The 26008-nt window shown below is 38.9% G+C and overlaps 2 protein-coding genes and 1 pseudogene across 2 annotated transcripts; 1 reads left to right on the top strand and 2 right to left on the bottom strand.

Annotated features, from left to right (window-relative positions):
• Positions 1-3991: 3991 nt before the first annotated feature.
• On the bottom strand, positions 3992-6256 carry LOC112196748 (annotated as a pseudogene).
• Positions 6257-7090: 834 nt separating this feature from the next.
• On the bottom strand, positions 7091-8747 carry LOC112196746 (1-aminocyclopropane-1-carboxylate oxidase homolog 1). Its single transcript, XM_024337166.2, has 3 exons — positions 8112-8747; positions 7650-7971; positions 7091-7537 (listed from the first exon to the last, which is right to left on the bottom strand). The coding sequence occupies exons 1-3, from the start codon at positions 8645-8647 to the stop codon at positions 7286-7288; spliced, it is 1110 nt and encodes a 369-aa protein (XP_024192934.1). The 5' UTR covers positions 8648-8747; the 3' UTR covers positions 7091-7285.
• Positions 8748-20274: 11527 nt separating this feature from the next.
• On the top strand, positions 20275-22046 carry LOC112196750. The gene is made up of 3 exons (XM_040518373.1): positions 20275-20392; positions 20494-20590; positions 22029-22046. The coding sequence occupies exons 1-3, from the start codon at positions 20276-20278 to the stop codon at positions 22037-22039; spliced, it is 225 nt and encodes a 74-aa protein (XP_040374307.1). The 5' UTR covers position 20275; the 3' UTR covers positions 22040-22046.
• Positions 22047-26008: the final 3962 nt, after the last annotated feature.

Here is a 26008-nt window from a genome sequence, read left to right as displayed (position 1 = left end):
TTTCTTCTGTGCCGAGTTTATAGTGGATCAACAAGACTAGTAAAATGCCTAGCTTGGGGATGGTTAAGAAATACAAGGATGCAAACGGAAGTAGCTCATGTAGGTCGCAGAACAACCAGGACCCTTCATTTTGGGAAGTTTGGAAAAAGGAGAACACCTTTCAACTCTGGATTTAAAATCATTAAATCATGTCCACTAGCTTTATTTAATTTATTCTAGTTCATCAATAATAACAATAAGATAATTCAGGAGCATCCACTATTGTAATTCTTTTTGAAAGACACAATTGTAATTCTTGATTAGTGGCTAATTCTTGCTTAGTGGGAGATGATGGGGACAAATCTTCCTCCAAAGGGAAAATGGTCCGTACGGTACCTCGTCTTTGGCTTCTTATAACTTTTGGTACCTGACAAAAAAATATATCAATACGGTACCTGAAGTTCTCTGCTCGACCAAAGATTGGTACATATGGCCGTTACCTCCGTTACAGAACTTGCCAGCTGGCAAATTTACAAGGGTACTTTCGTCCATTCACATATCAATTAATTTTTTTTCTCTAAGCATTTGTCCTCTCTCTCTCTCTCTCTCTCATTATCCTTCGTCTGCTTCTCTCTCTCTCTCTCTCTCTCTCTCTCTCTCTCGGCCATCCACAACTCCCTCGTCTCCCGCCAATGGCGATCCCTCTGGTCCCGTCTCCCCTTCCTCGACTTCTCCTACCACCTCTTCCCGGTCAACGATGCCGAACCCCTCCCAGTCACGAGCCACGGCTTCGCCGAGTTCATTAATCGCGCTCTCATTCTCCGCCCTAATTCTCCGATCAAAAACTTCTCCCTCTTTCATCTTCTACCAGTACAACACCTCCCACGTCTACTCTTGGGTGCACTCCGCCGTCACGCGCTTCCGGGTGCGTGAGCCTGACCTCGACTTATTCATCGACAAAAAGTACCATCTCTGGAGCGAGGAAGATCGAGCCCTCGTGGAGGCAGATTTCTCAGACTTTTGCTCACTGATTTCGCTAATTTCGAGGTCTGAGTCTCCGAGCTTCCGGTACTACAACGCCGTCTTCTGGTCCTGCTTGGCAATGATGATGGTTGGTCTGAGAGAGCTCCTCCGCCTCCGAAGGCTTCTTGAGGTGGTTCTGGTCTTTCGAGGCGAGTAAGGTGAGGTTAATACGGCGGCGTGGTTGCAGAGGAAGGCAGTGGCGCACGAGGCCATGGCGATGGGTCAGCTTGCTCCGTTTGCTCTCGGCCCCTTATCAGAATTTAACCGTTAACGAAATCAAGGTTCTAGAGTGTGTGAGAGACTGTGTAACTCTAGTGCGGCCATTATAAGGAGCATAAATTCATTGCCTCTGTTTCTTTTGCATTGCCTCCAGATCCAAGGAGCATAGCTGCATTGTTAGCTAGAGATATTTTAGTCTTCCTTATGGCCCAGTTATCTGTTTTATTTGCTAGCTATTCCAAATAGCTTATGTACTGAAAGTCTGAAACGAGGCCATTATTCAGGCATCCAAGAAATGAAGTTAATATGCCCCAATTCTGGGTTTCTTCTTTTGGCAATGGTCTGGAGAAGATGATGCGTTTGAATCAATGTAAGACATAGTAGAGCAATACCCAATGTTCGGTCGAATCAATTCGTTACCTGAATTTGAAAATTCATCAAGAACTCTAGAAATTCCACATTTTGGGAATTCTCAAAAGATTAAACCATAAGATTCAAAACATACCTCAATGGATTCGTGATGCAAAGAGTAGTAAAAACCCAGAAGGATTCACATCAATTTGGTTTGTAATTCCATGAAAAGAAGCTTGAAAATTATAAAAATGGAGGAGAATTGAGGAAAAAAATGTTCAAAAAAGAATTGAGGAAAAAACAAAACAAAAAAGAATAAAGGGTTATTTCAAAATAAAATAAAAATAAAAATAAAGGGTAAATTGGTCATTTTATGATCAAAATTGCCAGCTGGCAAGTTCCGTAACGGAGGTAACGGCCATATGTACCAATCTTTGGTCGGGCAGAGAACTTCAGGTACCATATTGATATATTTTTTTGTCAGGTACCAAAAGTTATAAGGAGCCAAAGACGGGGTACCTTACGGACCATTTTCCTTCCTCCAAAACTTTTGTAAAATGTGACGTGGTCATATATGGTCGTCGATTATTTAGGAAATTAGAAAATAATTATTCCCACCTTTCCAAATTGCTTTGTTTTACATGCTTTGTGAAAGGAAAATTTTAATAAATTTCTCGATGTATGAGTCTTTAATTATTTCAATCTATTAATTAGTGCTTTGAAAAAAAAATGCATATTAAGGAATTAAATTTTGAAAGGAAACCATTAATACAGACTTTAATTAGGAAAATAGAAAAACATTTTTATGTTTTTTTTTAAATAATAATTTATTATTTTTTTAGCCCCTCCAAAAGTAACTGTCTAGTTCCGCTACTGTTCTTGATACTGCATTCTTCGGTTTAACTACATGATCCACGCTATAAAATTGGTAATTAAATGTTAATTATGCAGAGTAAGGTTATGGTATGTTAACATTTCTTATACATGTAATGTTATATGTAATATTGTTTTTTTATTTTGAGGACTCATGTTACTACTTTAACAACTTATGTGACAACTAATAAGAAGTCCTCATTAAGGTAAATAAGAGGTTCTCAATCCTTTGAATTATTAAGTCTTCAAAAATGATAGTTGTATGTGTTATATGTTAACATATTGTAAATTTTTTGTAATTCTACATCAACTACGAACCTAAACTCCACACACTTTTTTTATCCCCTTAAGGTCATTGTTATTGTCACAAACCACAATAATTAAGGTTTTAGAAACTTATTGTCAGCCAATACAACTTTCAATGTTTTTTTTTATTTTTTTTTATTGGGTAGTTAGCTGTTAGTAACTCACACACCCATGCAGTGGTATCCCAGTGCCAGGACACCTGCACCGACATTGCATCATCTAATACAACTTTCAATGTTAGACCTAGATTCCATGTTATTGATTTAATTTTAAAAATTGAGAATCTTAAAGTTAATGTGGTGCTGTAAGGAAGTACATAAGTTATTCCATTAGTAACATATTTGTGAAACAACAAAAAAATGGTAAATCAAATGATCTGTAGGAGAAGTTTCAGCTTCTTACCGCATTGGAAAACTACCCCTGTTTTGGTGAAATAATCCAAGTTTATTGTTTAGGTAAAAAAGGTTAGTTGAATTTAGCAAATAAACATCGGAGCAACAAAGATTGTTGATATGAAATTTCTTTATCTTATCTTACAATCAGCAAAGTTCTTTGCCAAATTTCACATTTATTGACGAATTGGACCATTGGTACTTCCATTATAATTAACAGAGCTTAAATGTTCTTGATGGGCATCACCTCACAGCTTGAAATGTAGTAATGGGGAGTTCCCTTTCCCTTATGAGTAGTAGTGTTTGAGCCCAAAAGTATTTTTTACAAGATCCCTTTAGGAGATTTAGAGTAGCGGGCCGATACCTGCGGCTCAAAAATAGGCCTACTTGGGTTTGGGTCATAGCTTCACCCATTCCAAGATCCATAAAGAAAACGAGCCCTTATTGGAATCATGCAGCAGAGATTGAATAGGAAACTTCAATCAATAATTCTTCTATGGCAAGGAACAGTCGAAACCCTAAAATATAAATACCAGGTTTCAAGGACGAAAAAAGGGACAAGTCTTCAATCAATCAATCTCAACGATTATCAAAACCTCTCCGAAGCAAACCTACCTGCAACCTAGTTGCAAACCAGCGAAGCAAGGGTAACGCCCTCGCAACCCAGCTAAGCTAAAGTCACGCTTTAGCAAACCCTGTGTTCTCTCCCAACTTCCCAGTGATTGCTCTACTTAGTCTACAACACTAAGTATCAATTTGGTGAACGCAAGAGATCACAACCAAAGCCCTTATCCGTAAGGCAAGAAGTCTTTTTTCGGAAGGCAAAGAAAAGAACCTTGTGACGAGATTGGTGCTCTCCTCGTCCACAACGCTCGAGAAGAAGTCAGGTCAAGGGATTCTCCGACGACTGCAACCCACGGTGCTGGCACGTCTGCGCACATGCTCAAAAGAGACTGTTTGCAACCAGACTGGTTTTGTTTGGTTCCAAGTAGTACCTTACATAATTTTTAATATCAACTTTTTGGTAGATTTGGGGATTCTCTTCTGATAACAACTCCTTGATTGGTCCGAAAACTTTTGAATTCCCTTCAAATCTGACAAAGCTTGCTACCGAAGTTCGTGGCCTTACATTCTGCGCTCTAACTCTGTGAGCCAAGCTAATAAACTTGTCATTTGGTATGAGCTGCACATATGTAAGCAACACAATCAATAAAAGTTAACCAATGACAATATTCTAATAGTCCATGATTTGTAACATAACATGCATATATGCATGTCATATTGTCTGAGAAGAAAACAACAAAAGATTAAGCTAATTACAATGGACTTGCCTGAAGAAGGTCTCCAACATTGACAACTAGAGCTCCATGCATGGGGGGAACATTAACCCATTGATTCTTATAGAAAGCTTGGAGGCCGCCTACTTGGTCTTGCAAAAGAATGGTGATGAAGGTATCATCAGTGTGCTTGATGGCACCGAAAGTGAATTCTGGCTCAGGCAGGGGCGGACTTATGTTGGGGGGGGGGGGGGGGGGGGGGGGTGGGTCCGGACCCCTGCAAATTTTTTCAATATCTCCCTTATTTAGATATTTTATTCATAGATTATTAATATATACCATATTTATCTCACTAAAATTAATATATTAACCAATCACAACCCATAATAATTAATATTTGGTATGACTTTAGATTAAACTTGTGTTTTCTTTTGGAAACTATTAAACCCTTATGAAATATTTAAGCTTCTTTCTTACTAAATTTTTTGTTCAAACATAATTATAAATTATGGTATAAAACTATTAATTACTTCTTTGCTAATCAGCTTTTATGATTATTTTGAATACTTGGTATTTACATTTAAGAAAATTGCATTTTGGACCCCTCAAACTTTCAATCCTAGTTCCGCCCCTGGGCTCAGGGCATGCTGGATGGTAGTGGCCCAGAAGAAGAAGCCCCTCGCTGCAGTTCATGTCTTTAAGATGGTTCGGATTAAGCCCAAGTGCCTCAGACAGTTTCTCGAACAATGTTAATCCCAAATCCATCACATGCTTTCAGTACTCGATCACTATATCTCTGCAACTCCATTTCTTATCTTATTTAGTTCATTTATCAAGTGAAACTACACGTCTTCTAAAAAAAAAAAAGAAGGTGAAACTATACTTAATTAGCTGACTACAAAATGTATATGGATATTTGCATAAATTTTCAAACTTAGTACTTGAACATTAATTCATGTCGTCAAACTCTTATTTGTCTGGATTACTACATAAACTGTTACTTTGAATCAGCGATTAAGAGGTACTATCTTTGCCTAAAAAGGAAATTAGCAGCAGTACTATTATTATAAGCGCAAATATACCTAGATGTGTGGTCACTACTACAAAAAATTAAAGAGACGGGATAAATTATACGACGACATAGACTTATGCCGATTCTAATAATTAACAATCTAATAACATATAACATGATATATATATATATATATATATATATACTATTCTCAAAAAAAAAAAAAAAAACGATATTTACCTTATGTAAGAACAGATCATGTCAAGGCTAGAACTTGAGATCAAGCTTTACCTGCATATTGTGGGTAATTCTTCTGGTTTGGGTGGATTAGGCACCATAAAACAGCCAAGTGTGTCTCTCCAGTTAGTTGATGAAGCTTGGTACAAATCATAATTAGACTGATAATACACTTTCTTCCCTGAAATTCTTGTATAGAACTCTTTCTTGAGCTCACTATCCTGCTCATGGAACTCGCGTATACCTCGAATCACCTCATCCAAAACATTTACCGGAATTCCATGATTCACTACCTGAAAGAAACCCAATTTCTGACACGCATGTCGAACTTTCTCAATGACCTCATCTCGTAAAGCTGAGTTTCCATGGGTTATGCCTGGAAGATCAATGATTGGAAATTGGAATACTGAGCTGGGCATCATCATCACTTCCCTCCCTCTGATCAACACTTGGTTGTGATCTAGAGTGGGAAATGCGTGGAAAATGCGCGGGATTGTTGTGACTCCTGCATCGAGTAGTCCATTCACACCGGCTTTTGTATCATCAAATGCTTTCAGTTCACTTGTGCGGTCACGTGTGGCCTCCATTTTTCTTCTGGTTTTCAAGTTCACAATAATAGATGGCAACAAGATTATACAGAAGACTTTTGTAATTTGCCTTGGCTGATTAAAGAGTAGTGCAAGGCTACAAGTAGCTGAAGACAAAAAACATATATTACTCTAATGATCATTAAAAGACATATATTACTCTAATTGATCATTTTTTCTTTGGTCAATGGTACCCTAAACTCGACTTTAATCTATCACTCATTTTGGGACAATTAGAACCAGTCATTCTGGAAGGTAAGAAGATGTAGAAAAAAGAAAAAAAAAAATTAGAGAAACGGTTTCTAATTCAGTAATTCTAATCAATCCTGAACACCAAATTTTCATTTTTTAGTAGATTACTCTAAACACAACAATAATTCAATGTGTTTTAATAAGTAATTTTTTATTTTACTTTGTTGATAAGGACAATCATCCATAATATCCATAACATTACACAAACCCCACATGCACTTTTTTTTTTTTTTTTGAGGAAAAAACCCCACATGCACTTAAAACTTAAACCAGTGCTGCAAACTCATGGCCACCCTCTCCCTCTTCTTCCTGTCTTTTCTTACTTTCTCCAATTTCTAATTTCATGACTGTTATTATTCGTTTTTCATCTATCTTCTGAAGTGTGTGGATGTAAGCTATCTATTAGTTCTTTGGAAATAATGTAATAATTGATAATCTTCACCATTGTTGTAGTTGAAATATTTTTTAAGGCTAGGGGATTAAACTCTTATGCCACATCATAGACTCTATCTTGAAAAGCCATATTATTCCACAAAACAAACAATCGGTTGCCCGCAATAGAATACCCTCTCATCATCTCGATATCTCAACAACTCTGCATCATATTTCTAAACATAGGAAATCCTTGTCAAGCAGTTGGCCAACAAGTATATATCTCAATCATAAGTTCATGTCCCTCACAATAAAACAAGTAGTATATGCAGTAGTAATGGTTTAAAACTATGTTGTATTTCAAAGAGTAGCGCCGCGGTGCTCCTCTCTTTCCAAGTTCAACCTTCAAAGCTTGACATGAGACAAGCCAGATTTACCATCGAGGCCTTTCTGGTTGCGGTACGCAACATAGTCCCTCACAGTAGTGTCCCTGTACTTTGGAGGATTGTCTTCTGATAATAACTCCTTGATAGGTCCATAAAGCTTTGTCGATGGCAGCATCCCTGTGCAGAAAAAGCTCGCAACAGATATCCTTGGACCTCTATGGTTTGCCAGTACCCTGTGCTCTACACTTTTGAATCTGTCATTTGATATAAGCTGCATGTAACAGCAAAAGATCGAATTCTATGATCAATAAAACAGAAAACTCAAAATTGTTACTTCTAGATTGTCAATTGAAAAGGTAAAGAAGAATGAGACTGCTGCTTGCCTGAAGAAGATCGCCAATGTTAACCACTAAAGCCCCAGTCACAGGAGGAACATCAATCCACTTGTTCTGATGAAGAACCTGTAGACCACCGATATGATCTTGCAAGAGGACTGTGATGAAGCCACTGTCCGCATGCTTGCTTGTGCCTAAAGTTAATTCCGGTTGTGGACAAGCAGGATAGTAATGGCCTAAAACCAGAAGCCCCTCACCACAATCTATGTCATTCAAGTGACTTGGCTCGAGTCCAAGAGCCTCGGACAACAACTCAAACAATATCTTCCCCAACTTCATTAGTTCCTTCGAGTAGTCAGCAATTTCGTCCCTATAAAGTTAATTCTCAAAATAATTAAAATGATCATGTCATCCAATTCATCAAGAAGTACATTGGTTCAGAATCAAGTTACTATTATATATAAACTTACCAATTAATTCTATATGTAAGAGTTCTTCATTGTCACATACCTGAATACTTGGGGCAAGTCTTCTGGCTTTGTTGGAGTGGGAGCCATGTAACACATGAAAGTGTCCCTCCAATTAGTTGACGGCGCACTATATAGATCAAAGTTGCTATTGTACTGCAAAGGCCTGCTGAAGTCATCGCGACTGTAAAACTGTTTCTTCACCTCAGCGTCTTGATCATAAAATCCACGTACCCCATTTTGAATCTCGTCAAGAACAGCAACGGGTATTCCATGGTTGACTATCTGGAAGAAGCCCCATGTCTCTGATGCTTCTCCAACTTTTGCAACAATCTCCTTTTGTGTTGTTGGATCGGAAAGGCCTCCGAGGTCAATTACTAGGATGCTGAATTTGGTTTCTTCTGAATCAGAGGTATTGCTGATGTTGTACTGATCTGGTGGATGATGAAAAATTCGAGGAATCTCGGTTATGCCAGCATCAACAAGGCCTTTGACACCATTTTTTGTGTCATCAAAAGCTTTTAGTTCACTTTTCCTGTCATAATTGGTTGCTGCAACCTCATTTGTGTTGGTTAGCATCTTGGTCTGTGGCAAAGTAAGGTAATAGATTTTTCAGACCGGATTAAAAGTACGCATGATAGACCAGCAGATAAGATCATCCATAAAATGATTGAAATCACAACCATCGCAATAAACCTTGCTCTTTCAAGGTGATGCAAGATTTATTTTAATATTTGTGGCGGCCAAGGGATAGTGATAACATTAATATATGTTTGTAAGTGGACAAAAGTTTCTGACAGATGGGTAGTAGGTAAAAGGCAGCCACTGAATATTTCTAGACAAATAACAATAGCTGATTTTACATTTTATTACTGGACAAAATAAAATAATTTAAGCTCAATCTTAAAAGATCTTCATTTGCATAGTCTTTAAAAGGACATCTTTGCCAAACATAGTAGGGAACTGCATATTCATAACAGTAATGCTCCTTGAAAGTATGGATTGACTATCAAGAAGCACTTGGTTTTGACGTTCTCAGCCTGATGGTACCACGATGATCACTCAGAAGGAGCAGGTTCATTAAGGGGTACAACCTCCACGTTATGCTCCAAAAACGTCTCATATATAGTATGGTTTCAACAGATGTCCATTCACCTTGAATGTTTCACTCGTCCTTGAGCTTTGAATTTCAATCGCACAATAAGTATAAACATTAGTAATAACAAAATGAGCAAACCATCTAGAACGTAACTTATTTGGGAAGAGTTTAAGGCGGGAATTAAAGAGAAAACTTTTCTGCCCTATCGTAAAGTCCTTTCAAGAAATCATTCGATCATGGAAAGCCTTAGTCTTTTCTTTATAAACCTAAGAACTTTCATGGTCTACTGATGTATTATGTGGAAAAACTTTATTGTTAGCATCTTATTAGTTTACTCGCCCTAAGCTTCACTCAATTGGTGGAGTGATATTGCATTTAGCAGTTGTCTCTTTTTGCCAGCACCACTGAGTCGGGTCACTGTGTAATGTTACTTTTTTTCATAAAAAAAGCTGATCTCCTTCTACTACTTAAAAAAAAAAAAAACATGTCAAGACTTCTAAATAACTTTTTTAATCAAGAAAAACTTCATTAAGAATGAACTGCTTACAAATGAGTTAAAGGCCTAATCTCTGCAAGGCAAACCAACATGGTAGCACTTAAGGAGTGATAAAGTAATCTGGGGTTCACATCCAAAACCAATTGGCAATGGATGAAGTAACTCATAGGTAAGGTCCCATTTTTCTCATGTGGGATGTATATATTCTCAACACGCCCCCGCATCTGTGGCGAATTTTCAAGCCATACACGTGGACAACTTTGGGTGACGTGGAGCCCGTGTGGCCGTTAGGCATAGGGATGGCAAAAATCCCCAGCGGGGCGGAGCTCCATTGGATACCCGCCCCTAATGGGGGGAGAATTCGGGGACAAATGGGGAATGGGGATGGGGATCCCCAATCCCCTCTATCTAAGATTGGGGATGGGGCGGGGATGGTATTGTGATCCCCATCCCCAAACCCGCCCCAATAATATATACATATATTTAACTTATATATATATTAATTTATTTTTTATAATATAAATCACAAATATATACATTTACTACTTTTCTTTAATGGCTACACAATTACTTTAATGGTGTTTTGACTTTTGCACTCACTGAATTATGATTTATAAATTTAATCATATTTTAAATTTATTTGTTGTAGATTTTGATTTTTAAAAAGGCAATATGAGAAAAAATTATTTTATTTATTAAATTCTTATTGGAGATTTGGGGCGGGTTTGGAGGTTTAGTCCCCAATGGGGATGGGGACGGGGAATCCCCAATATATTTTTATTGGGGATTGGGGCGGGGATGGGGGTAGAAAATGACCCCGGGGATGGGGATGGTATTGTGATCCCCATCCCCAACCCGCCCCATTGCCATCCCTAGTTAGGCATGCACACGTGGGTAACCCTCTCTGATACCATGATAAAGTAATCTGGGGTTCACATCAAAAACCAATTGGCAATGGATGGAGTGGCCCAAAAACTCATAGGCAAGGTCCCATGGGATGTATATATTCTCAACAAGGAGAGACCTTACTAGACTTCACCCTGGAAATCTATACTGACAGACTCGTGGAGCCACAAAGGCCCTGACTAAAAACACAAAAACAGACTACTAACTCTTAACGCCTCTTTTGCTAAACGGTGGGCAAACTTATTGCCTTCACATTTCACAAAGCGACTACTACAAATAGCAAGAGACTGAAACAAAAACTTAACTTCGTCAATGATATGACCTTCCAAACTTAAATCATCTGAACTATCATGCAAAGTGTTGATAATTGAGAGAGCATCACCTTTGACCTCAATGTTGGAAAAACCACATGAGCTGCGAACCTGAGTCCATGCATGTAGCAACGCAAGAGCTTCAATCGATCTTGGGGGTAGATAACCAACTTGAGGGACCGCCAGTGCTCCCTTTAAAACTCCCTGATGGTCTCTAAATATTACCCCCAGACCACATATCCCCTTCTTTGGATCGCATGCCACATCAAAATTTAGTTTTATATTTCTATGCTTTGGAGGTTGCCAAGTTGCCACGTGCTGGACCGCAACTGCTTTGTCCTTTAACCAAGTGTCATCCAATTTCACCAACTCCTGCTGCCATTCAATCGCTAACAGTGCAATTGCAATAGGCTCCATAAATTCCTCACCATGTCTATGCAGATTTCTGTTCCACCACAGCCACAAGCAGTAAAACAAAATAACTCAAACTCATCCCTGGTTGTAGTAGAGCAAACATGCTGCACTAAATAAAAAAACGTTGGTTCCTGCCACACTTTGCACACATTATGTAAGAAAGTCTTCTTCCAGGTCCTTTTAGCTTTCAGACAGTCCCAAATAACGTGCACCACTGATTCAAAAGGGCTCCTGCATTGCCAGCACCAAGGGTCATCCAGAATTTTCCTTTTCTTAAGGTTTGTTGCACACGGTACAAACTCATGCATCACGCTCCACATAAAAACTTTGATCTTATGAGGTGCCCTTAGTCCCCATACTTTCCTCCACACTTCCTTATTGCCATTGTAGCTTGAGCTCGCTTCAGGGCCGCGTTTCTGTTTTTGTAACTCTCGAGCTGCCCAATATCCAGATTTCACGCTATAGACACCTTTTTTGGTGTAATGCCACACCAACTTATCAGGGACTCTCCTATGGCCCAAGGGCATACTCAATATCATAGAAGGTTCATGAGGTAGAAAAGACGAAGTGATGAGTGGAACATTCCATGCTCTAGACTCGGTAAAAAGGAACTCCACTTTCTGCTGAACTGGCCATTGCAGATGAGTTACCACCTTGAAACTTACAGGGCTAGGCAGCCATTTGTCAGTCATAATGCTCACCCCCCTTCCATCCCCAATTCTCCACCTGTTTTCCCCACAACAAACCTTTCCATATAGCAAATGGATTGCGTCCTAAGCTTGCATTATAGAAACATATATTCGGGAAATATTTGGCCTGAAGCAGAGTACTAACCATTGAGTGTTTCCCTAAAAGATCCTTCACACGATTTTTGCCAATATAGCTTGATTGAAAGCCTGTAAATCGCGAAAGCCAAGTCCTCCCTCTTCTTTTCTTTTACAGAGTTTATCCCAACTACACCAATGAATTCCCCTTGTATCATCACCATTTCCCCACCAAAAATTTCTAACCTTGGACTGAAACTTTTTTCACAATCCCTTTGGTAGCTGAAAAACACTCATGGAATAAGTAGGAATAGCTTAAGCAACCGCTTTGATCAAAACAAGCTTACTCGCTTTTGAGAGGAACATTCCTTGCCACCCCTGAAGATGCACATCAAGCCTTTCATTCAGCTTCTTAAACACATCTTTCTTGTTTCTCCCAATCGACGTTGGTAATCCAAGGTATTTGTCATAAAAATCAACCACCGGCACACCTAAAATACCCTTAATTTCATCTTAAACATGTTCTGGAACATTTGGTCTGAAAGAAAGAGCAAATTTTTGGAAGTTAATGTGTTGTCTAGCCGCACACTCATAAAGCAACAAACATTGCTTCAAATAAATACATTCATGTACTGTAGCATTAACAAACAAGAGGCTATCGTCTGCAAATAGTAAATGTGAGATAAAAGGTGCAGTTGGGGCAACTCTAACCCAATGAATTAGGCCTGAAGAGTCAACATAATGTAGAAGTCCAGAAAGTCCTTCCGACACAAATAGAAAGAGATATGGTGATAAGGGATCACCTTGTCGTATCCCTCTAGTTTGTCGGAAATGTCCAACTGATTGTCCTTTCCACAATACTGAAAAGGAGACAGACTTAACACACCTCATAATCAACTCTACCCACTCCTCTGCAAAACCAAGTTTTAGCATTACTTCTTTGAGAAAACCCTACTCCACCCTATCATAAGCCTTGCTTATATCTAATTTGAGAAACATCTTTGGGGACACGGTAGATTTTTGAATTCTGATGGTGTGGACCGTTTCGAACGTTGCAATCACATTATCTTGGATGTTTCTTCCTGGGACAAATGCACTCTGAGTACATGAAATTATATCGGGAAGATATCTCTTGAGCCGGTTTGCCACGGTCTTCGAAATCAGCTTATAAATGAAGGTACAAAGACTAATTGGTCTAAACTCCGTTACATTCTTGGGGCTCAAGCATTTGGGAATCAGGGAAATTAAAGTATGATTGAACTCATTCAACTCTCGGCCATCATTGAGTACCCCAAGGCAGAAATCACAAACCGAATCCCCAACAATATGCCAATAAGTTTTGAAAAATAAAGTAGACATACCATCAAACCCGGCAATTTTTGTGACGCCATATGCTTCAAAGAAACCTCGATCTCCCATCTTTCAAACTTCTTCAATAATTTTCCATTAACCTCACCAGACACATGGCGAGGTATCTTCTCCAGGATTAGCTCAAGATTCCTACTCCCCTCTGAGGTATATAGGGTTGAAAAATACGAAATAAAAGCATCTTGTACGTCATGCATATCCTCACACCAATTACTATTCTCATCAAACACTCCTGTCACCTTATTTTGTTTTCCACGACCCTTAGCATAGCATGAAAAAATTTAGTGTTTCTGTCCCTCTCCTACAGCCAATCAATCCTAGATTTCTGCTTCCACATTACTTCTTCGTACTCTACAAATTTTCCTAGCTCAGCTTTGATCAAAGCACATTGTTCCTTGTCCTCATTACTTTGAACATTAATTGGATACTGCTGCAAAGACTCCTTCAGAGTTGAAATTTTCTTAGGCACATGCCGTATGACATTCCTATTCCAGCAAGAGAGCTCCTCTGCACACTTGTTTAGCTTTGAAAGGAGGTTACCATGCTCATTATCTTCCTGTTCCCAAATGTTCTTAATGATGTCACCGCACCGGTGTTCTTTGGTCCAAAAACCTTCAAATAGGAATCGTCTTTACCTCTTATGTGTTTGTTGAAGCCCAGAACTGACAAAACCAAAAACAAGTGGTAAGTGATCGCTTGCTCCGACATCTAAATGATATTCATGCACCTTTGGAAAAGTTGTTGCAACATCATTATTCATCAACCCCCTGTCTAATTGATCATGCACATTACTATTACTCCATGTAAACAACGGTCTTGAAAACTCCACTTCCTAGAAGGAACAATCATTAATAGCTTGTGTGAATCTCTCAATCTGACCGGGTGGTCTCAATCTACCCCCACTTTTCTCTTCATTACTAACAATCTCATTAAAATCGCAAAAACGAACCATGCCACATGAGGAAATAAATGTGATAGACGACGTAAAGCCTCCCAAGAATGGTATCTTTCCCCGACTTCTGGATTTCCGTAAAACCTTATTAATGCACCTGCTTCCCTTCAAACAAAACCAAAATGTCAATAAAGCCCATAGTAATCACATCAACCCCCTAAGAGTCCTTCCAACAAAACAGCAACCCTCCCCCTTGCTTTCCTGTTCTCTCCACCACCTTACAGTTAGCATACCCTATTGAACCACATATCATCTCCATTGCAGCCTTCTTCTTTTTTGTCTCCATGAGCAAGAAAAAATCGGGATCTTGAGACCTCAAAAGACTCTTAAGGGTGTTGAATGTGGACGGGTTCCTAAGCCCGCGCACATTCCAGCATAGTAGATTCATTGTTCGTGATGGGCCCGGGCTTCGGGTTCCACCACATTAGTCCCCATCACGAAACTAGAATTCACAGTAATACCACTTTTCTTCTTCAGTTGCTTCTTCGGAGAACCGAAAGCAAGCCGCTTACTTAGGGAATAAGATAATCTGAAACCCTTGCTCTTCTTTCCCTTCCCCGGGGATGAAAAATCTTGTTTCAAGCGTTCATTAGAGACTACACCCTCCTCCAATACCTTCTTGCCCTTTCCTCCTCCTTTCTTCTTAGGGGACATGCAACCGCTACCCTCTCCCTGAGTCTTACCACCTCCCTGACTCTTACCACCACCTTTAACTCTCTTCTCTACGGGAGTAGTTTGGCTTGCCCATTTCAGACCAAGGCTGCACTTAGTAATTGGAACATTGAATAATACTGGTTCAGTCTTCTCCTTTGCTAATAACTTGCCATCCACCTCCCACCTTTGTTCTGTCGCCTCAGGAGTGGACTTGGCCATTGTTACTTCTTCCACTGAGTTCTCCCAAATGAGTTTGGACGTTTCACTACATGACACGGCTCAAACACTCCAGTACCACTTTCCACCTTTCCTTCCAGCCCGTCCCCCAGTTTAGTCCCTTCGTTTCTACCCTGTATAACCCCACTCAAACTAACCTCAGAAGCCTTTATATACCACATTTTCTTGTTTGATAGCAGTCCAAAGGATCGCCCTTGTAATGGATCATGAAGTTCAATCGAGAAAATATCTTTAGATAGTGTCCTCCACCTACCAAATTTTTCCTCAGTTAACCTTCCATCTATTCTTGCCCGACAGTTAGCTCCCACATGGTCAAGCAGTCCACAGAAGAGACAAAAGTGAGGCAGGTGTTCGTACTTGAGAGCTATCTTACTCAATTATGCATCCAATGGGTCCGATTGCAGACGCATACCTTTCCGCAAAGGATCAGATACACGAAGTTTCACTCGTAACTGAAGGAAATTTCCACTTCCATCTCCAGCAACATTCTGGTCTGTCGTGACAAACTCCCCAACACTTCGGCCGATTTTCCTTCCCATATTGTCAGTCAAAAGTGCAGGAGGCAGCCCCTTAGCCCTTATCCAAAACTCTTGAACAGAGAGATCAACTATTTCCGGGTCAACCATCCTATCAGAGGGCACCAGAGCCAGCAGCGAGTTATCAAACGACCACGGGCTCCCATGCAACAGTCGAAGCCGGTCTCCATCAGATTTGAAAGAGAACACAAAACACTCCAAATTATCCCATTCCAGTATTGAGAACTCCTCCTTCGTCAGCCAAATCTTCCGGATAACACGTCTAAAGGAGTCCACGTTAACTTTCTTATTGGTGAGAACCTTCCCCACAAGCCATTATCTCTCTGTGATCAGTGACTTGGGGTCATGCACCGTTATTACTTCTAGGTCATCGTCGTCTTGAATAGCAAGACGACGAGAGAAGTCCCCTACTACCACTTCCATTCTTATGAGAACCGTCTCAACTACCGACCACACTCTGTGCATAGCAACGAGAAAACCCCACATACAGCGTGTACCGTCGTAGATTCCTCGTTGGAAAGTTGCGGCGGCACTAAGTTATCAAACTGCGGCAAACCCTGCTAACTCTCCAAACCCTAACTCCGAAAGAGAAGGGACTCTCTCTATTTAACGCTCCTTTGAGACCCCACTTCTAAATAACTTCTATTATGAAAAACTAGATGGGCCCCACACACTATATGTATGAAAATTGATTTTTTTTTTAACTGAAAGTGCATAGTTTTATGTTACTATTATGTTACTTCGGCCCCATATAGTTCCGCCATTGATTATGTTACTTATCATAATAAAAATTCGAAGCACTACATTACTTATTTTGACAGGGTTACCAACTTACCATATTTCTCTTTCAATTACCTATGCAAGCTATGCTTACGAACTTATTCAATTCAATGCTTGTATTACTAGTTTGTGACTTCTTTTTTTCCTTGTTGATTGTAAATTGTAGTTAAGGAGGTGATATTACTATTAACACACGTTTTTTCTTCTTTTTTATTTTTATTTTTATTTTTTACAGAAGATAATCAAAACTTAAAATAAATGAGATTTAAATGAGTAATGAAACAATTAAAAAATACTAATCACACAACCTTTTGTGTTCTAATTAACACACAAAAGGTGTGTGATTATTAGTAATTTTTAACACCAAGAGGGTGTCAAAAAATCATCTCCTTATGATGTATATGTTAATGATTTTGTTGTTCCTCCCTAATAAAGTTTATGCCGGAAGTTTATAAACCAAATCCTATATATGCATTGTTAAAAGCTATTGCATTTTGTTTTTTTGGCTGAAACTAGAAGCTAAGAGAGGCAGAAGCCCCTTAACCCCTAGAATTTATTGAAAGTAAATGAAATAGTACAAGAGGAGGAGGGGGACAGAAACCAAACCTCTCGAAACCAAAACCAAATCTAGCTACTGCAAATGAAATTGCAGCAGAACTAAAGTGATTACCAAATGATGGTGATAGTAAAGGAAAATGATTAAGACACCAAATATTTATACCAAAACTGATTACCAAATGATGTGGCATACACCACCTCATCAATATCATTCTAGAAAACTCGATGACATGGATTTATTCATTTTCAATTTAAAAACACAATGTTTGAGAAAATATTTTGTATATATCAAAACCCTAATGTTTTACAAAAATCAAAACAATTCCAAATCCAGTACTGTTACAGAGAAATTGTGATGGGGGTATCCAAGTTTTCGTCTCAGGGGCCGACACTTTCTTGTTTCCTTGGGGAGAAGCAACAATGATCTCTCTTGAAGATTTATAGTCCTTGGCTGATGTTCAGCTCTTGGAAAACCAGCAACAACTTGGCTTATTAATGAACTTTGGAGGAAATAGAGGAAGAGATGGAGAAGAAGTGGATTGCAGAGATGTGAATAACAATCAAGGCGGAGAAAGCTTGGCATCAAAATCGGTGAAGCATTTCATGGAGAAAAATGTAGCATTCTTTTTAGCACTCCTCAATGGCACTAGAAATGGGATCTTGAACACCATTCAACAATTGGGATCAGCAAACAATCAGAGATGAGTTAAACCAGAATGACGACAACTCTGTGAGTCTCCATGTCCCCAAGAAAGGAACTTGATAGCACTTGTACTATATAAGTAAAGCATTACATTAGAGTGTCGGAGTATGCTGCAACTCTCATTTTCCTCTCTCATGTAATTACTCTATTGGTCTAGACTCGGTCTCACATATTTGAAAACCTATTGATTTTTCACAAAACTCAAAAGTAATTCATCCATGAAAATAACAAATAAATTTGTAGTATTTAGGAAAGAAGGTTGAGAGTTTTCCATGTTGTTATTCTTAACTCATAATCTTATGAAGAGAAACAAAATCAAGACACTAATCATGGATCAATCTGGTTGTTTCATAAAAACTCAAACATCAAAGATCCATTTATAATATTTCATGTGGCTCTCATTATTATTAATGGGTCCTTGACCTAAAGCCCTAAAATGAGCAAAAGTTATCCCATTTACCCCAGCAACATATTTTAATTCCCACTAACCCAATTTGAAATAAAATGTCAATTTTGCCTTAAAACTAATTAACAAATTACATTGTATGCCACTCTTCTCTATCCTCAATCTGTAGCGCGCACACACACACACACACTCTCTCTCTCTCTCTCTCTCTCTCTCTCTCTCTCTCTCTCTCTCTCTCTCTCTCTCTCTCTCTCTTCCTTTTCCCGTTTTCTAGCGAGTTCTCAATCAAATTCTGAAATCACAGTCAGGCTCACTCCACGACAGAGGCTCGCTCCACTATGGAGGCTCCAACTTCGAAGACGAGGGCCTCTTCTTGACGAGCTCGGTATTCACCCCGATCTAATCTGGCGAAAGACCATGTCCATTCTCCACCGTTTCCAGACCAACTCGGACCTCGACAAGGAGTCAGGCATGTCCTCCCCTTCCTCCTCTACGTTTCCTTCTGCCTTTTCAATTACTCACCGGCAAAATCCAATTCGGCGGGATCATTGTCTCCTTCTTCTTCCTGTACGTCATTGTCAACATGTTGGCGGGCCGTAACAGCAAGCTAGAGCTGCACAGGTACGGCAGCATGGTTGGCAACTGGAAAAAGGGAGAAGAGGATGTGGGTGCCCAGTTCATTTTTTTGGGTAAAATGGGGCAGAAGGCCTAGAAAGAAAGAAAAAATGAAAAAAAAAAGATTCTATTGGGGCAATAGAAGACTTTTAAATGTCTATTGTGGGGCAAAATACGTCTATTAGGGGCAATAAACGTTTTGACTTTATGCAATTTCTTCATTTTTTTTTTCTTTAATCAAAGTTTTATTTGTCTAAATTTAAGGAGATTAGTTCCTATTCTGGCAACTGAAAATCCTAATGGGGGGCAACAGACGTCTATTAGAGGGCAATATACTACAAAAAAATAATTGCAATGGCCACCGCAGTTAGCGTCGGCGCAAAAATGCCGTCGCCATTGATCATAGATTTGCTACGGGAAACAAGGCGTCGCAAAAATAAAAATTAGTTTGCGACGGCAAAGGAGAGCCGTAGCATATATGCTACACATAGTTAGCGTCGGTACTCAATTGCCATCGCCAAAGCTCTTATATTTGCTACGACAAAGCTTGTAGTCGCCAAAGTATAATAGGTTTGCGTCAGCAGTATGATGCCGTCGCTAAAATCACTACAAAAAAGATGCGAGTATGAGGGAAAAAAAGAAGAAAGAAAAATGATAAAACAGATCCAGATCTGGTTTCCTCTCTCGTTCTCTTCCTCTCATCACAGGGCAGACACACAGACAACCTCATTCCATTGTCATCTTCCTCCGTCTTCCTCTTAGGTAACTCATCTATCTTCATCTTCTTATTCCTCACTCATGTAACCAAACCCGAGACCTAAACACTCGCCGCACAGCCTCTCTCCATCTCTCCTCTGGGTCCTCTCTCTCTCCGGTAGGGCCTTTTCTCTCTTCGACGGTGACGGACTGACGGTGGTAACTAGTAAGTCTGGGTTTATGGGTTTGTGTTTTTCACTCTTTATGAACTTCAATCGATCGGTCTCTTACTGCGACTGCGTTACTGGGTTTTCAGTTTGCAGTGTCCTTAAGAGTCAAGGCTCAAGCAGAGCTCTGGGTTCTTGAAGGCTTACTGGAAGGCTTGAAGGCTGGGTTCGATTTCGGATTTCTGGGTAAGTTGCTTGGTTACTCACTTTACTTATAGACTTGAGGGTTCGATTTCGGATTTGGATTTCTGGGTAAGGCTGGGTTCAGTGACTTCATTCGATACTTCCAGTCTTTCATTTCTGGGTTCGATTTCAGTTTTTCCAGTTTTGTTCATACTTCATAGTTGTTATTTGTTAATTTGTTATTACTATCTCATCTCTCTCTGTGTGTAGTTACTGATATGATCACCAATTATTGAATCAATCTCATCGTCATAGCCATGGTGGAGAATTTCTTGACTGGAGGAGAATTTCTTGGGGAATTCATGAATCTGGAGGAGAATTTCTTCCAGTATTTCCAGGAAGACGAAGATCACACGACCTTCCCCAAGCTCCCTGTCCCTACTACTTCAACTCCATTTGACGATTTCACCCTTCATCCGGTATCTCTCTCTCTGATTTCTATATAGTCTGTATTTGATGGAGTTGGTGATAAGGTTGTGGGTGTGTTGGTTGAATATAGCTTTGGTTGTTGAATTGGCAGGTGGAGCAGCACAGAGAGCCATCGGAGGAGACCACTCAAAATGGGTTCAGGCCTTGGAAGTGGAAAAGTCCATTTAGTCCAATTCCCAAGAGAGTGAGTGAGAACCCTTTTCTGTACTAATTAACAATGCTTGTTCTAATCCTCACTGTGATTCTTGGAGCTTAGAGAATCAATCTGCTCTGCTCTGCTCTCTGCTCTTGGTTTTTCTAGTTTGTTTTTCCTGCTCGTTAGTTGGTTTTTTACATGTTTGATAAAATGACCCAATGAACTTGTTGTTTGCCACTGCTGCGTTTCATGATTCAATGATTCATATGCTAATAGTTTGAGTGGTGTTTTGCAATTAACGAAACAAATAGTTGACTGGGTAAATTTGATGTTTTTCGAATAGAAAAATGCTGGGGATCCATTGAGGAATGGAGGGTAGGTAAATTTTCTAAAATGTTCTATAAGTTAGCTTCAGTGCGTTAATGGGTGAAGTGTCTAATGTTGATCTCTTGTTGATTGATTGACTAGCTATAAGCGTAAGATCACGAAGTCCAACTATCATGAAAAATCTTCTGTTAGAAACCAACTGCAACATATCCTGGCAAATCTAGGACCTGAATGTCCCTTCTTTTTGAAGCCTATGATACATTGTAATGTTGTCCATGGCTTTAGTTTGGTAAGTGTAAGTCCCAAAGAAATTTCTTGGGGAAGGTCGTTGCTATTACTAAAGCTGTGGCTGTTGGACAATGAAATTTTGTATGTTGATTCTTTTGTTTTCTTCATTTGGCCTAATTGAGAAGGCACAACTTCTCACAGGTACATCCACTGATCCACCGGAGTAGAAAGACCATGTCAAGCAGTAAAAAAGTCAAGATATGTTTCTGTAATCTGTTGCCAGTTTTGGTAATATGCAAATGTATTGGACTATTGGTATGCTGCTGCCAGTTTTGGACTTTTGGTAGCAAATGGACAAATGGTTGTTGTCTCATTGAGTTGTTGAATATCTCATGGAACATTTTATCCATATTTTTACTATTTTCAAACATTTTATCCATATTCTCTTCCGGTGGATTGAAGTTGGCTGCGTTTGAGTGTTCGCAGCACGAGGTTTGTTTTTCACTTTTATGATTTTTGTTTTGTGTTTATTTTTTGATTTTGATATAGAACCTAATAGCAAGCGTATAGAACGATTTTGATTAGAAAAATTGATTTTTTTTTTTTTTTTTTGGTTGGGACTAATTGCTTTTGGTATGTGGATTGAGCTCAATAGAAGAAAGCTATAAGTCGTAGTGGTAGAAGAGCCTTGGGGGACTTAATGCTTTCTTGGTCAGCTTTAACAGGTTTCTTTTATTATGGGACATGTTTCTTTTATTGCTTTAACAAATCAAAGAATTTTAAGTGTTTGTGTATTGGGATTAATTTAATGAAGTATGTAATGACATAGGGGCTGAAATGACTAGTCGTGTCCACTATATAACTGAAATTTACAATATCTTTTTATCTTGCATTTGCACCACCTCATGCTGCAATGCCCTTACTTTATTTTTCAGGGGTTGGGTGAGTGGGATGGAAGAGGTTGGCAACTAGTGAGCATGAGCCACTGTAGGAGTCTTCTAGATCTTTACAGACATGGTAGGGGGTGTTGCATGCTTACTGCACATTGAACTTCAAAGGCAATTTCCATTATGCTTTTCATTACATGCTGCATTTTGTTCCTTTTAATTTCTTACCATTTCATGTTTGAGTTATTTTGGTGAGACACATCCTGTTTGAACTTCAATGGATGGTAACATTGTTCAGGAACTTTTTTGTTTCAGTAATAAGGCTTCCTGGTTGAGCTGATTTGATTGAACTGGTTTTGTAAGAGAGTCAGATATTTAACTTCAATAATATCTGTTGTTTTTTTATGCAGGTGATGATGTGAAGGAAAAAAAAGCCCGACCCTTCAATTTATCTTGCAGCCGCCAAGGTAAACAATCTACATTCTAATTTGACATTTGCGAATGTGAATATCCACTTCTTCTACCTTCACTGCACATTTTTAAATATCAAAACATTAACTGCCTATGCCTCACAGAGACTCAGAATATTAGGCAGAGAGTGTGTGGCTGTGGAAGACAGTGCTATTGAGCTACAGGTACTTATTGTTTTATCATAGTAATCAGTTACTTAATATTCATAAGCATTGTGTTTTAATTGCAAGTTGAAACTCAAGAAATTGGTCCGAGCCAGCTGGTAAAGTGTGGAGATATTTAAACTCCTCTTCCTCATGAACTTGGGTCTCAGTCGTTCATTTTTCGTGTTCCTTCAGGATTACTCACTTTTCTTGTTTATGGTTTGACTATACCTGCATTTGAACTAGCACTTTCAAACCTATTGGCTTTCAATTTTGGTATATGTAGTTTGTTTTTGTTCATTACCTTATGTTGTTCCCTGATGGCACACTTTGCAGGTATTTCAAAGGTTCTGAGCTTCTTGTTGATTTACAAGATTATGACTATTCTTTGGACTTGTGGAGTCTTGGTTGTATGTTTCCTGGAATGGTAAGTATTTCTTCACATTTTTCCCCGTCATCTAATATATTAGATACTGCTATATTGTTGTAGTTTTTTGCTGGTATATTATATCGTCCTCAATCAACCCTGACAGTATGATGTTATGATCTTTTACTTTGGTCGGGGTGCACTTCAATATCTGCAATGGCTTTTCTATGTACAACTAGTACTTTATATGCAAAGAGAAGGTTTATCTTAGTATTGCATGGACCATGGATCGTGATCCGTTTGCCTTCATCCATGACTGGCAGATGGCAAGGAGGTTCATAATTTGATACCATGTCAAGAATTGAACTGCTGTCTTGTGATGCTTATGCTTGAGCCTTGTTCTATACAGATATTTCGTAAGAAGCCATTTTTTTTTTTTTGACGTGATAACTATGATCAGCTAGTGAAAATAGCAAAGGTATGTATGCCATTCACGAATTTGTCTTGTATATATGCTTTTAGTTATATTATATATATGGTCAATCTAGTGCCTTTGTCCCGTTCAATTGCTTCATGTGCCATCACTCTCCTAGAAGCAATCAGTAGTTTAGTCGATTTTTGTGAGTGGAATACTTTACCGAAGACCTTAGTAATTGATCTGCCAATAATGTATTGGTGTGCTGTGTTGCATGTATCTCCCATTGATTTTCTAGCTTTTTTTATTTTTCTTTAATGAATGCTTGAAGATTTCTAACTTTCTGTTATAGGAGGCTTGCAACAACACTAGAGTAATTGGTTCGTGAAGTGGATCGAGGAAGATTCCTGCAAAGTTTATCTTGAAGTAGAGCAAAATAACCAACTTGTAAAACTCAAGTATCTTGTAAACTTTGGTAGAAGCTTCATTGATGAGGAAAATTAAAGTGTAAAATTTCCTTTTATATAAGCTTCATTCCTTTTTGTATAGTTTTCATTCATAAAAAAAAAAAAAAATCGGCATGCATTTGCATGTTGATTTTTTTTTATTCATAAATAATATTTTTGCGACGGCATTTTTGCCATAGCAAATGACTTTTGGTGGCGTCGCCATTGGTATTTGCGACGACATTTTGCAGTGGCAAAATTCTTGCGACGGCAAATGTTTTGCCGTCACTAATAGTCTTGCGACGGCGAATTGCCGTGGCAAATACCATTGGCGACGCCACCAACGGCGTCGGAAGAATTGCCATCGCAGAGCCGTCGCCAATGCTCTTTTGCGACTGCAAAATCGGTTTTTGTGACGGCATTGCGCCGTGGCCATTGCAATTTTTTTTTGTAGTGATACATGACTAATAGTCATCTATTGGGGGCAATAAAGCTTTCCGGTGACCTTTTTTGAAAAGTCCGGTGGACGGCGGTTAGTGACAGGATTCTGGCGACAGGTGACCGAATCGACTCCAGGTAACCAGATTCTGGCAACCGGTAACGGGGCTCCGCCGAAGTCCTCTATGGTTTCTCTCTCTCTCTCTCTCTAAGTAACAAAGGTGAGGGTAAAATGGTATTAAAAAAATTTAAAAAAAATCTTAATGGGGTATTAGGGAAGATTTCCTTAGAGTGTTTTGGGTAAGAGTAAATTAAAAAAACTTAATGGGGTAAGTGGGAAAAAAATTTCTAGAAATGGGGTAAATGGACAAATACCCATTATTAATTGCTTTTATTCTAATATTTTGATCTGGCATCAAGGTTGCAGAGAGCTAGAACGCCAGAACAACTGCATCTATTTCTAATATAAATTAATTTGGTATTTTGTTTAATTGTGATTTTTATCAATATATAAGTTTTTCTTAATTCCTAAAAAACATGAATTTTTTTTTTTATATCCAACAAGGAAATCCATGTCAACAGAATTTTCAAAATAACTAATGATATGGCTTGTGCCATGTCATTTGGTAAGTAATTTTGGTACAAATTTTTGGGATCCCTAGCACTGCTCGACAGTAAAATATCATCCTCACTAATCAAAGATCAAACGTTACTATTGTTGTTACAATTGACATAACCAACTTTGTTTGGAAATGTATGCTATCGTTGTACTATCTTTTGAATTTTCTTTTTCCTGAATGTTACGTTCTTTATCTTCTCCTTTCATACATTAACGTTTTGTTGCTTTGTAACTTTAACAGTTCTGTTGCAGAGAGGAGTCCTGAAAGCAGCTGAAAAACGTGAACTTCTGTCAAACCAGAAGCCCACTGTTCTCCAAAAGTCTCAAGCCTCTTGTTTTGAGATTGAAGCCGTTGTGTTCTCCCGGAACTGCTTCTCATCTCCTTTATAAAAAGGCCTCAGCAGTGACCATTCTTCATCCCCATTTCTCTAATCACTGATAGCTTTAGGTTTCCTATAAAATGAATGGTGAAGGTTTTTGAGGCCTCCAAAGCCCATGATGATGAGGAAGAAGATGATTGTAGCCTTGTAGGGTCGCAGAGCCTGCCTATGGCTCTAAACAACTAATCAGATCAGTGATTTACCAGGGTACACTTCTTCTCGGTGTTAAAGAATTTGAGAAAAGTATACTAGCCGGAAGAAGCAGAAGGGTTGACGAGGCCGATTGCAGTTACTATCTCTCTCTCTCTGTTTTTCTCTTCTTCTTCTTTTTTAAAGGGCTCTATTTTTCAATCCATTTTCTTCCAAATCAGTGGCTTGGTCTTTTCCACATGATCAAGCAGAAGTGACCAAGGTGAGAAAGATGATGAGAAGACTAGCATGATTCCTGAAATGGTGTTTGGAACTTGCCAAGATTCTTGCTAGTGTGCTCCTCTTGTTATTAGCTATGATGTAGAAATTGGATCGAGGAATACCAAATCTTGCTGCTGTGGTCCAAATTGTAATTAAGAGAATTATAGATCAAGGAGAAGTATTTTATCTCAAACCAATTGTAATGAGTTTGTTGTCTTTCTGTAGTTTCGGACAAGAAGTTGTAATTTAGAGAATTATAGATCAAGGAAAACTACTTTCATCTCAAACCAACTGTAATGATTCTGCTCTAGAGTCGTTGTCTTTCTGTATTGCTTATG

This window comes from Rosa chinensis, chromosome 4, assembly GCF_002994745.2.
Source record: "Rosa chinensis cultivar Old Blush chromosome 4, RchiOBHm-V2, whole genome shotgun sequence".
Taxonomy (NCBI): domain Eukaryota; kingdom Viridiplantae; phylum Streptophyta; class Magnoliopsida; order Rosales; family Rosaceae; genus Rosa; species Rosa chinensis.
Note: the sequence above shows the minus strand (reverse complement) of the source record. Positions and strands in the feature narration are given on the sequence as shown.

Coding starts and splice junctions, on each gene's coding strand:
- LOC112196750 (XM_040518373.1), top strand. CDS start 20,276: ATGAATCTGGAGGAGAATTTCTTCCAGTATTTCCAGGAAGACGAAGAT. Junction 20,393..20,493: donor ACGATTTCACCCTTCATCCG/GTATCTCTCTCT, acceptor TTGAATTGGCAG/GTGGAGCAGCACAGAGAGCC.
- LOC112196746 (XM_024337166.2), bottom strand. CDS start 8,647: ATGCTAACCAACACAAATGAGGTTGCAGCAACCAATTATGACAGGAAA. Junction 7,972..8,111: donor GACTTGCCCCAAGTATTCAG/GTATGTGACAAT, acceptor TTAACTTTATAG/GGACGAAATTGCTGACTACT. Junction 7,538..7,649: donor ACATTGGCGATCTTCTTCAG/GCAAGCAGCAGT, acceptor TGTTACATGCAG/CTTATATCAAATGACAGATT.